At 45.1% G+C, this 12933-nt stretch overlaps 1 protein-coding gene across 5 annotated transcripts in view; it reads right to left on the bottom strand.

The window, feature by feature from the left end:
- UBR2 (ubiquitin protein ligase E3 component n-recognin 2) overlaps positions 1-12933 on the bottom strand; it is a 157385-nt gene that overhangs the window by 53674 nt on the left and 90778 nt on the right. For 3 of the 5 annotated variants that reach the window (XM_088477299.1, XM_088477295.1, XM_088477296.1), the window contains 4 exons: positions 10371-10480; positions 9558-9638; positions 9271-9452; positions 2951-3153 (listed from right to left, as the gene is read on the bottom strand). In XM_088477299.1, coding sequence (XP_088333425.1) covers positions 2951-3153; positions 9271-9452; positions 9558-9638; positions 10371-10480 — 576 coding nt within the window. The remainder of the gene's footprint in view (positions 1-2950; positions 3154-9270; positions 9453-9557; positions 9639-10370; positions 10481-12933) is intronic. The other 2 variants (XM_088477297.1, XM_088477298.1) reach the window with 1 other exon arrangement.

Below are 12933 nucleotides of genomic sequence, written 5' to 3'. Positions count from 1 at the left end.
TCTGAGACTAGGTCATCAAGAGGATGCTCTAAAGAACTATTGTCCAGTTTCTGAACCTGTATGCCTAAGAGCACTACAGTTATTAAGTTTCATTCATCCAGGAAACAGAAGTTTGAGTATGATCAGGAATGCTTACTGTGAAGATAGGGGTCCATTGATGTTGTACATATAACTAAAATATGATCCATAGGGGTTTATTTATGAAGTGTCAGGTTGTAAGACACGATACTTCTGTTCATGTTTATGCTCGATAATTAAAGGGCAATGCTTCTACTAGCAAGTCATGGCTGGCAAGCAAGGCGAGGGTTGTAAGCTATGAATGACTCTAAAGTATTTCCTCCCAGGTAATGTGCGAGAGAGAAAATTAGGTTATTTTACCTCAAATGGGACTAATTGCCCAGTAAAGCAGTTTTACATCTGTATGACAGAGATAATAATTTCACCTGAAACGGGTCTGGGGATTAAGGAAAGTTTCATAATGCTTGAAATGTTTGTTAATTCTGTGCAATCTCAGTCCAACTGGTAAGTCTGTTCCATCTTTCCTATTAATCATTGTTTTATTCTGTAAGCATCGTATAGTTTTAATGTTAAATTCCAATGTAATAAGTGATATTTTTCTTGCTCATTACAGATCCATAGCCTGTTTAGAGGATTTAGATTGCTACTGCAACCTTATAAATTGTGGGTGAGGGAAATACTAAATAGCTAATTGAGTTGTGTTATAATAAATTAAGGTATAGGCTCCTGGTCGCAGTTTCCAGTGTTTTAGAGTAATACCCAGATATGTGGCGTATTATAATCAAGGAAATTTACCAAGTATTAATTAATTGTGTACTTAACCTATATGATAGGAACCAGAGTGGTCCGGTAACCCTGACACTTGTTCTCGCCTGCACACGACTATCAGGACCACAATACAAATAATACACAAGTGATGCAAATATATTCAGAAAGTCTTGTAATCATCAGTAAAACTGGTGAGATCTGATACCATTGTTTATAATCATTGACTTAAAATGTCATCACTTCAGACTTATTAAGAAATGCTTGTATATTATAAAGAAAAAGAAAATGCAGGTGCAGACTAAGGGAATCGGTATGAAATACCGGCCAATTCCCGGCAGCGGCAGCCCGACAGATGAACAGATCCCGGCAGCGGCAGCGCTGGATATCCCGATCGTCCTCAGGTAAGTAATAACTAACCTAACCCCCCTAACCCTCCTTAGGGGTGCCTAACCCTAACCTCCCCAAGTGCCTAACCCTAATCCCCCCTGTAAGTGTCTAACGCTAACCCCCCCTTCCCCGCTGCCTAAACCCAAGTCCCCCGGGGGAGTGCCTAACACTAACCCTCCCGGAGGGGTGCCTAACCCTAAGTCCCCCCCGGGTGCGCTAAACCTAACCCTCCCCCCCCCCCCCGCGCGGCTGTCCGCTCGCGGTGCCCGGCGTCGGGAAAATGACAGGCGTCTAGATGTCATGTAACCCACGCCGGGATAAAGCAGTTGGGAAGCCGGCTGTCGGGATCACGTCAGCCGGTTTTCCGATTGCAACCAGACTCTAAGCACTAACTGTTTCAATTCAAATCGATTAAAGAAAATATCCGCCAGATAAACATTTTTAAAGTGCCTGACAGAGCAATTCAATTGACAGCTGCAAGTGTCGGCATTTCTGCTCGCACCCTCAAGAGCGTTCAAGCAAAAATGTGCAATAAACCTGTGCTTAGGGCCAGGACTTGACGGGTTTAGCCAATAGTCTAATAGGGCGTGAAAACAGCGACAATTAACTGGCACCCAGAACAATTGAATTGCAACACTGGCCCCCTAAAAATACTGATAATTAAAATAATTATAATAAACGCTACAATTTTCATGGAGTATAAATCAAGTTATCTAGGACTTACCTATAATAGAGCCCATTTCAATGTGTAGTTTGAAGTGCAAAGAGCCAAACTAATTAAAAACACCTAAGGGCAGAGGGGAGGGAAGCTAGCAGGCTGAAGGTGTCTCCACCTTCAAGTGCACTTCATATACACAAATACAGAGGAAATAAGGGGGGGCTAGACGGCACACCCTAATTTTAAACATAATGAGAGGTGCTATCATGCTGAGACTTATGGTGCGTACACACTAGACGATATGCTCCCTGAGCGATATCGTCTAGTGTCCCCCAGGCAGGGTGTGCTCAATGTCGTTCATGACATTGAGCACACCCGCTGAACGAGATTATTAACGATATCGTTCAGCGCTGGGCTCTCTCCCCCATTCCATAACATGCAGCAACCTGACGACATCGTCAGGATGGCCTGCATGTTAACCCGATGAACGATGATGACGAACGACCCGCGGGAACGCGCATCGTCGTTATCGTTCATCGTTTTTGTGTTAAAAATGGACGATAAAGTGGACGACTGAACGATAACGATATCGTTCAGTCGTCCACTTTAATCGCCCAGTGTGTACGCACCATTACTGTGCCAGGGAGAGAATAGAAAATGCAGGTGCACATTAAGCTTACACATTAAGCACTAATAATACTGTCATGGAGCTTTACTGTGACTTCTAAATATTCCTATAATTTACAGCAGGGAGTACATTAGCCATATGATGTATATCTTATGTCCTAATATGTTTATAAAGTATTCATAATCTGTCCCTTTTCTGGATGAATTTGGAAAGGAAGAGCTACATATGAAATAAGCCAATGGACCATTACATTTCCTCTAGACAACATGGTGCTGGACCTCCTTTAACAGATGGAGACCAAACACAAGGAGAAATCTTGTCAGTTGTCTCCTTGAATGAACATATTGCCAGGTGTCAGTGGTGAGAGTTAAGTCTCTGAGGAGAGGTAAGATGTCCATATGTCCATAGGTGGGCAACAAACTATACACACTGCATCCATAACAAACATTTAGTCTGCAATTTCCTATCCATAAGAGATGACAACCTCTTACCTGGGTCTTGAATAACCTTTGTTCTGTTTTTTGAGAACACAGTTGACCTTTGGATGAAGGCAGCGAGTACCATGGCTTTGTTGTCTACATTATATGCTTGCTCCTCCTGGCACAGAATACAGGTAACAAGTTGACTTTGTTCAGTGAACCGGGTCTGGTGAGGGCCAAGTGCAATAAGCTTGGAGTCCAACATTGCAGGACTGCTGTGTAGATAGGAAATAACTATGGGTGATGTTTGTACTTCAACAAAAGGAATATTTGGGACTCTCAAACAAAATACTGCAGTGGTTCAACATGAAAGCTGACAAGAAACTCACCAAGTATATAGCATGTGAAGGAAATTTGTGAACACTATCGACACTGTATAGCACAATAAAAATGTTTTCTGTAATTAAAATGTCGTCGCTACCCCGACCATTAAATCTCTCATGGCTGAATCATTATGCTTTCTCCATTCCTCATGTCTGCTGCCTTGGTTTCATCATTGACTCTGTCCTCAGTTACAGTCCATGCTTTCCAATCCCTCTCATAGTACTGCTGCCTCCTTCATAACAAAGCCGGGAGTGAACCCCTTTCTTAGTCAGGATGACCTTTTCTGTTAAGCAGGCTGGGGAACACTGTAGGATTGTAGGTTGGGGCTCAAACTGGCACTTTTAAATTAAACTGTAGCTTTAAATCCTAAACTCTTCCCCCCTGCAATCCCACAAATCCAGTACTTAAAAAAAAAAAAAAAAAGTCCAGAGAGGGGTAGCAGGAACCCAGTGAAACTGTTTAAAAAACAACCAAACAAACCAGAAGGGAAAAAAGACAATCAAGAACCAAAACCTTGCACGACTGAGCGTGAGGGAGGGATCGCAGTCATCCCCAACCTGCTTAAAAGGATTCAACTGTAAGTTGATCAAAAATCTTATTTTCTCTTGCAGCAAGGCTGGGGAATACTGTACAATAGGACGTTCAAACGCCACCTCCAGGGGAGGGAGCGCTCAGGCTGCCTGACCAGAGAACTGTATGCCCAAAGTGGGTGCCGCCAGAGGTAAAAAAAAACCTGAAACGTGAAAATGAGCAAATGAGCAAACAGACATGTGCTGCTGAAGTCCCGCGTCACGCGGCCCATAAGATCGCCACCGCCCGAGTGGAAGGCGGTGACACCCCGTCTGATGGTGGCTTGACTAATGATCGAGCGGATCCAACGTGCAAGGGTTTGCTGCGTGTCAAAGTAACTGCAAAGAACAGCGCAGCGTACCAAAAAATAAGTGTCCAAGGAAATCTGCAGAGCCAACTAGAGGAACCAGATCATCCCAGTCCAGGGAATTCGCCAAAGGAGGAAGAACCGGAAGGACTATATCCTGATGTAAGTACAAGGCCGAAACAAGTGTCGGCTGGAACATTAAACCTGTACAGAGTAACAGTACAATCGTCATGGAAGGCAAAAGGCAGCTTGCCAACCCTAAACACAGAACTATGCCGAGGGTAGGCGATAGCTCTAAGGATGACCAGCTTCCAAGCAACTAACTGAAGATCCATTGAGCGCAACAACTCCAATAGAGCCTGGGTGAGAGCAGGTAAAACTAGTTTGAGATTCAACGGCTCCACCTGTGGATGACACGGTGGCTAAATACGCAGCCTACCTTGTAAAAATGGTTTGGACCCCTGAAAGAGCAGCCAAATGCTGCTGGAAAGAAAAGGACAGGGCCAAAGTCTGTATTGTCACAAAACAAAGTCGTCAACTGGCCTCCAAACCCTCCAGAAGAAAGGCCAAGAAATGTGAGAGGCGAAAACTCGTAATGGTTACACCACAAGAGGTAGAGTTTCCAAACCCAGAGAGTCCGAGCTCGCAGCCTAGTACGGACCATGAGTGAGAAAAACCTGCAGCTTTCTCATTCTCAGAAGTCCCGTCGCAAAAACCAACCAAGGAAAGTGCCCTTGTAGAAATGGGTCAAGTTGCAGCAGGTTTGAACGAAGTGGAAGACAACAACAACCCGGACCTACCGACCTTGGGATAACGTCCGCGAAACATGACTAGTGTAGCCAACCTGGAGCCACTAGGATTACCCTCACTCGGGAAGCCTCAATGCCCCTGGAGACCTGAGGGAACAGTGTGGACAGCGGAAACAGATGCTGGATGAAAAATTCCACGGAACAGTCAAGGTAGCCACTTGCGAAAGCCAGCAGTTACCCGGAACACAAACTGTGGAGCCTCGCAAACATGCCAAGAGGCCATGAGATCCCCACGCTGAAGGTCTCACGCCCGAATGGTAGTAAGACCACTGGAGTGAGAGCCCACTGCCCTGGGAGAAACGTGGTTCTGCTGAGGAAGTTCACTGTCCAATTTCCTCCTACTGGTACGACCACCACTGAGAGAGACGGAACAAAGGTCTCCGCTCAGGAAATACTTCTGCATCTGCGCCACGCTCTTGTGTCTGCCGGAAGACATACATATTCCTTCTCCGGGTCATTTGTCCGACCGTCTGCGACCGGATGGCCGGCGAGGACGGACAGGGCCCCCAGAACGATGGCTTGTAGCTCGAGTCCATTGAACAGCCGAGCCGTTATGGACGATGACCTAAGGTCCCCAAGCCGAAAAGCAATTTCACGGCATCTCAGCCAAGCAGATTTGCAGCCGTAGTCACAATGAGCAAATTCCGAAGGACCAAGGATTGGATATGGAGGAGAAGAACGGAAAACCAATGAAGAGTGACGAGTGCTGTCGAGATACCCTTTCAAGTTTGGAGAATTACCCACTGGAACTCTCATGAGTAGATCCTGGTCCACAGAATGATCCCTAAGTGAAGAACAGCATGCTCAAAAATCCAAATGTTCCACAAGGTCGACAGACGAGGCACCGACCGAACCGTTGACTGTCCGCCACAAGATAAACACTGCTAGAGAGAGGTGTCGGAGGCCACCCCCAGAACTGAAGGCGCAGACGAGGAAGGGAGACCTTGCAAAAGTCAGGATACAGCACTGATCCGAAAGTACTTGAAACAAGCGACCTAGGAAAGTCCGTAACTGTGAAGCCGAAGTATCCTTTACAAACAAAACCTCCGGAGAGGGCCGAATTGTGATACCATTTGTGCGCAATACGCACGGCATCACTGACCTTTATTGTGGCACACTCACATAGCCAGAGCGCCACCGAATGGTAGGGCATGGAATAGACAGGGAACAGGAAGAGGAAGGACGACCTGTCCGAAACGGAACCTGAAGATATGCATTCCAGACAGCTAGCGAGGATTTGTTGGCCTCCATGTTGTGGTGTCCCAACTGAAGAGAACTCATGCAAACTGAACTACCCACCCCCTGGTACTCAAGGCACGAAGACACTAGATTGTCCGGAATGAGCCGGTCGGCTTTTGAACGAGGAAGGAGATAGTACCCCAGTTTGCATTCCTTTGGTCAAACTGGAGCAAAAACCTGCCAGCTGAGAGGCAGGGGAAGAGCCTCCAAGGTCCAAGATGGAATCATAACAAATGATACCAAGCACCCAGCTGTCTGAAGACTTTACTCAAGGTCACTGAACCGAAGCAACCGCCCTACCCCTTGCCTTCAAACTGGGTAGAGAGAGAGACAGAGACACTCCGTTAGGCCTTAGGCTTACTTGGAGCAGTGTCCCCAGAACGGTGAATGGGACAAGAAAACCTGCCGCTGGAAATCGAACCCCTGCCAAGGAAGAATCTGCTTGTGTCAGACAGACCTTCCAAGGATGCAACACACCGAAGGAGGAGCGAAAACTTGGAAACGCCGACCCCGCCGTTAGGAATGGCCATCGGAAGAAAAGTGCTTTCCCGACAGAGAAAGGTGTGGCTAAAAGAACTTCCTTACCAAACAGAAGATAGTGTAATGAACAATCTGGTAATCAATGCACAAACAGACCGTAGTTAAAAATCCGTAAGCAATCTGTAACACGTCTTGACTGGTCTCTCACACAGAGCCTGCCGCGAATGTCATGCCAAGTCAGCAGGGAATCCCAGGGCAAATCACTAAGGTCCCGCAAAGAATTCGTCAGCAGAAGTGACCATAGCTTCACTATGAAACGTCACCCGTGTCAAGGCTCGCCAAGCCTGATATTGACCCCAGAACCTATTAAAACAGACCGGAGACAACACTCCAAGGTCTGGCTAGCAGATCCCTAAAGGACCCTGAATAGGAAGGGGCGTGTGATGATCTAAACGGCTAACGCAGCAACAACCGTGGGAGGTTCCTCCACTTGGGTACCTGCGAGGAACGGAGACCTCTTAAGCCAGAGTCTCCTATGCCTTCCTGATGAGACCGGAGAGATTTGCAGAAGGGAAAGTAATGACTTTCAACACTTGTCCAGACTCATAGCTCCGGCTGGGGAATCCATATTTAAAACACCTAGGGAACGTTGCAAAGCAGCAATGAGCCGAAAAAGACAGTAGGCCTTCACATTCGAACATCTAATGGAGCCCCAGAAGGAGGAAGACGCCACCAAGGCGTCACAGCAGAGGGTATCCTGAAAAAGCGTGCCAAATAAGTAAATGGTATGAACACACAACCGTCTGAGCTGGAGTCAGACGCACTACCTGGTGCCACGATGTCTCTTGTAGGAACCTGGCTGAAATACGGACGCCGCACCATGTAAATTTTGGAGTCAGAGCGGGACATACCGTGGCTGGGGAACTTAACTCCATAGAGGGAAAGAAGCCTGCGCCAGAGACGAGGGAATACCCAAGCCTGAACTTGGTTTCGCTGTGAAGCGCAACCAGTATCCCTAGAGTGTACACGGACCTGCCAAGAGCCTGAGCCCACATAGGTTCCCCCCGGTGGACGCAGCACCACAGATGCCTGTGCATCACCAGGCCCTATACACAGAGAAGGCCAACAATGGCAACTGCCTGGTACCCTGTGATGAGAGTAAACATCGCTAATATTACAGCAAAATCCCAGCATACAAACTCCACACAGTTAGTGCTGTAGCCAAAAATGAACCCACGACCGCCGTGCTGTGGGACCGCAACGCTGACCATTACATCGTCTGCGCTGCCCTTAGTATAACAAAAGACTGCAGGTGTGATTAACTGTAAAGGAAGCAGCGGTGAAACAGCGCGACAGAGGTAGCTAACACATAAGCAGCTAAAACATAGGAAGGCAATACAAGTACAAGTGTAGAGTACTTCCAGGACCTTCAGGTGAGAGGATTGAAGCCTGTGTCATGCAGGAGAAACCAGCAGTCCCTGCAGACAAATGACGCTCCGTGCACCTGCTGATGGCAGAGCCGGCATTCTGTGCTACTGCAGGCGGGAAGGAGGGGATGCAGCGTGGGAAGCTCCGCCCCCTCCTTCTCCATGCTCCGCAGACCTGGAGTTACTACCCACGGTTAGGGAAAATTCCGGTACAGCCCTGTCGTGCGCACCCCCTCTTGTATGGGAGGTGAGCTCCGCAAAAACAAACTCGTTTGCAAAATGGCGGTCGACTGGGACCGCACCCTCCACCGTCATCCTCCAAAAGGGCGACAGCATGCACCAGTCCCCGGGACCAGGCAGTCGGAGACCAGAGCACCCCCCCACCCCTCACCCTGACGGGAGTGCGTCAGCTCGCTGACAAACACAAAAAGGCCCTCTAAAAAACACTTAAAGAACACTGGAATTGCAGGGAGGAGGAACTTAGGATTTAAAGTTACAGTTTAATTAAGTGCCAGCTTCAGCCCCAACCTACAATCGCATTGTCCAGTGTTCCACAGCCTTGCTGCAAGAGAAAATGCTGTCCAATCCCTCATCTCCCGCCTCGACTCCTGCAAAATCCTCCTGGCTGGCTCTCCCTTCATCCACCTTTTTTCATATCAATCCATGCTGAACACAGTGATGAGGCTCATCTTCCTCCTCTGTTACTCATCAGCTGCACCACTCTGCACATCCCTTCACTGGCTCCCTATTCCCTCCAAAATTAAACTCATGCTGCGCAACAACACGTCGCCGTTGTCTTCACTCCATACATCTCTGACCTCATTACCCAAACTTAACCCATACCTCCATGTCCTCTCCTTGATCATCTTGCTATCCCTCACTTGTGTCCCATTAGACCCTACTGTTGATAAGCTCACCTTCCTGCTAGATTAGAAATTTTAATGAGCAGGGCCCTTATCTTTTCCCACACAGACGAATGTCTATTTTCAATTCGTGTTTATTTTTACTTTTATGGTTTGTACTTATAGTTGCTTTGTTATTATGTTTATTTGTATCCATATTATCCTGTGCGGCAGGATATATGATCAATCCTTTATATCATATATTATATTGGATATGAAGGCTTGTGTAATGCATTTACTGTCTTTGCTGGGTGCTTCTGTAGAGGGGTCTCACCTGTGATCATGTGATGTGGAGGTTGATGCACTGAGTTCATCTATTGACTGCTGGAAAAGTTCCTTGTTTTCATCAATGAAATGGCGTTGCATTTCAGACATCTGAGCCATAATCTTCTCCTTGCGGAGCCGGGCAATCTCAGCCTTCCGTTTCCTCTCTGCTTTGTCTTTATCTCGAGTGCTCTATAAGGTACACAAAAACACATTAATTTTTCCCCTGACAAAAATGTTAATTATCCATACACAATGAAATGTAATATTGATTTAGTAAGCAATCCAGACTCGTACCTCCTCTAAGACACTCTCCTCTGTCTCTACCATGTGGGTGGCTGATGAACTCTCTCTGATCTTCATAATAGCTCCAAACATCTGGGATGAAAAAATTGTGGACACATTACCAGTCACATTCCATATCAAGTATAGGGGGCATGTGTATCAAGCTGATTTTTACATACAATTATGCAGAAACTGCAGTTTCTGCATAATTGTATGTATTGTTGCTATGTACTACTAGCACAATGCAGGAGATTTCACAGAAATCTCTGGCAAAGTTCTAATTAGCACTTCAGATCGCAGCCAACAATCTGACCCCTATGCACTAAACTCCTAAAAACAAAGCTTTTTGGAGTATAGCCCCGATAGTTTACACCATCTTCAGAATGGAGGCTCCAGGTGCAGGAGAGAGATCTCTCCCATGCAGCCCCCGGCTGGCTCTGGAAAGTGACACTGTGAGCATGTGCAGCGTCAGCTTCCCCGGAGAAGCTTTTCACCTCTGTGATTATTAGTACATAGACTCCTAAGTTAGAAAAAGGGGATCCGTCCTTTCCAAATAATAGATTTCAATAGGTCTTCATTAATTTCCCAGTTACTAAAGATTATGTTATTAACCTAAATAAACAGGAGGACCGTCCATTTTGGCATTGATACAAGCCTTTCGAGAAGCAGGTCATATGAACGGTCTTTGTGGGTGTTACCAATGTCAAACAAACTGTAATTATTATGAATATTGAGCCAATGCTTTTTTGTGATACAGCCAGTGAAGTGGCTGTATCCTGATAAACATGTTGTAGATCACTGACATGAGCAACTACTGAACAATACCTTCAGTATCCAGCGAATCATATCCTTGTGTACTTCTAGGTGAGCAGCATTCTGCAATGTCTCTAACAAAGCCAGGATGCTAGGAGATGTGTTGGGAGATTCACCTGGTCCTGATAGGAAAAACAAATTAAAGTTTTTTTTAAAAAAAATAAATATTTCAAATTACTGAAAAACATTACATAGATCGGGAATTGTGTTTTATTTCTAGTTCATCCAATTTCTTAAAAGAAGCACCAAAAGAAGTTTTCAATGGTACAACATGCATTGCCAAAATGTTACAGCACAAATAAATCTATAGCACAACCCTCATATCCTCATCTTAACCTCGTAAGATTTTCAATATTTTGTTGTCCTATTGTCTATTCCATGGGGTACTTTCAACAACCATCCAGAAATTATTCGAAATGCACAAACGATAAAAAAAAAAAAAAATTGATAGTCAATACTGCAGTGCACATCTAGGTTATAGCTTTACAATATTATAAAATGTAACCTCTTTACAATTTCGAAAACTCTCTCTGTATTTCTCCTAGATGATTCATGGAATAAAAAGTGTAGACGTGAAATAATAATAGAATAAAGTGAGTAGAATTGTGAACAGGTGTTGCTCCATCTTGTAATGCTCTCTCAATTGTTTGTGGCTCTTAATTTATAATCGCAGTTCCATAGTTTTGTTATATTCTCTGCTTTGCAATCCTAGATTATTGTTCCAGGTAATTATGTTATTGTGATGTATATTGTGAATAACACAATGTATCCTCAGGGTGGGTACAGGAATGGATTTGGACCATATGTTCATACATTTATTACACAGCAGATATGTCAGATGAGCAGATATCCGATATTCTAAATACTTTTCACCCATACAATTGTTCATTCATTTACACTTTTTCTAGATTATATTTTTTATACTATAGAGAATATTACCTTTGCCCTCCAAATCTAATATTTCCTTGTTAGGTTAATTAAAAACTTGTATATTGGAGGTTTAAATAACAACATAACTAAAGGCCCCCCATAAATCATCAATCAGAAAACCACAATTGAACAATTTGTAGATTTGTTGCACGATCTTCTAATTTACCAATCTAGCAATCTGCACCCATACATTACAGATCTTTTTCAGTGATTAGCAGATTGATTTCAGCAAATACAGATCTGCCAATCTTGAAAGGCCCATCATTTTGCTAGTAACGGTCTGCAAATCTGCTGATCATCTCTATACACTAGCAATCTGCAGCCCCAATCGATCTGTGTAATCCAACATGTTGGACAACCTGATTTAACAATTCCAATCACTTTTTGGTTGCAATCTGTGAACCCCATACATTGCAGATTTTTGTATACAATTATCTGCAAAACGCAGAATTGCCACAATCAATTGCTGATGTATGGGGGCCTTTAGTCTTCCAAATAGATTGTTCCATTAAATGTTTCACTAACCGGTTTTACCTGGTGGTTAGTTTATTAATCTGTCTTCTAACAAGCAAAAGATTCAGCTGTTAAGTTGTAAAACAAATTTCTCTTTCGTCCTAAAGGCCCCCATACATCGGCGGTGGATTGAGGCAATTACCTGTCATACAGATGTATGGGGTACACCAGTAATTCTCAAACTTGGTCCTCAGAACCCCACACAGGTCATGTTTTCCAGGTCTCCCAGCAGGAGCACAGGTGTATTCGTTACTCACTGACACATTTTAAAATATCCACAGGTGGAGCTAATTATTTCACTTGTGATTCCATGAGGAGACCTAGAAAACATGCACTGTTTGGGGTACTGAGCACCGAGTTTGAGAGCCTGTAAAGTACACCAATTGCGGATTCCAACCAAAAAGTGATCGGCAAATCAGGTTGTCCAACATTCACAGACCAATCAGGGCTGTAGATTGCTAGTGTACAGTATGGTAACAACCAGACAATTTGCCATCTGTTACTGGTAAAATGTTGAGTCTTTCAAAATTGGCAGATCTGTTTTTTTCTGAAAATTATCTGCAAATCACTGAAAAATATCTTAACATATGGGCACAGATTGGTGGATTGGTGAATCTTCAGATTGAAGGGGAAAAAAAATGACAGAATCTGTGAATTGTTCTTTTGTGATTGCTGATGTATGGGTTTAGGAGGAGGCTGAGGGGTAGGCACTAAATAGTTATTTTATTGGACCTAGAACTCCCTCCCCACATCTAAGCCCTACCACTTCCTCCAATTTGTTCTTGCTGTTAGAGCTGCCTGATCTCTTTATTGGATTCAGACTTTTAACCCGGGGTGTTGTGCTAGTGACAGTGCCGGCAGCCGATGTCTGGCCCCATTAGAGCAGCAACCCGCTCCGGAAGGGGGTTCCCAGGCACCTGCAGGTGACCTGGGACCCCGCTGACCTCTTAACTGCCGTCCTCCTCTGCTGCTTTGCGGCGGCACTACCCGGGAGACACGGCTGTATCACTACAGTCGACACACCCAACCATAGTAGTGCTGGGCAGCTGAGGCAGCAATTACATGAAGCGGGTCACGGGCACTTGAGGGCACGCTGGGACTCCGATGCACCCTTAACGGGCCGCCCCCTTTT

The sequence above is a fragment of the Taudactylus pleione genome, unplaced genomic scaffold, assembly GCF_031769625.1.
Source record: "Taudactylus pleione unplaced genomic scaffold, aTauple2 ptg000201l, whole genome shotgun sequence".
In the NCBI taxonomy this organism is placed as follows: Eukaryota; Metazoa; Chordata; class Amphibia; order Anura; family Myobatrachidae; genus Taudactylus; species Taudactylus pleione.
The sequence above is the reverse complement of the archived record's forward strand: the minus strand, read 5'-3'. Positions and strand labels throughout refer to the sequence as shown.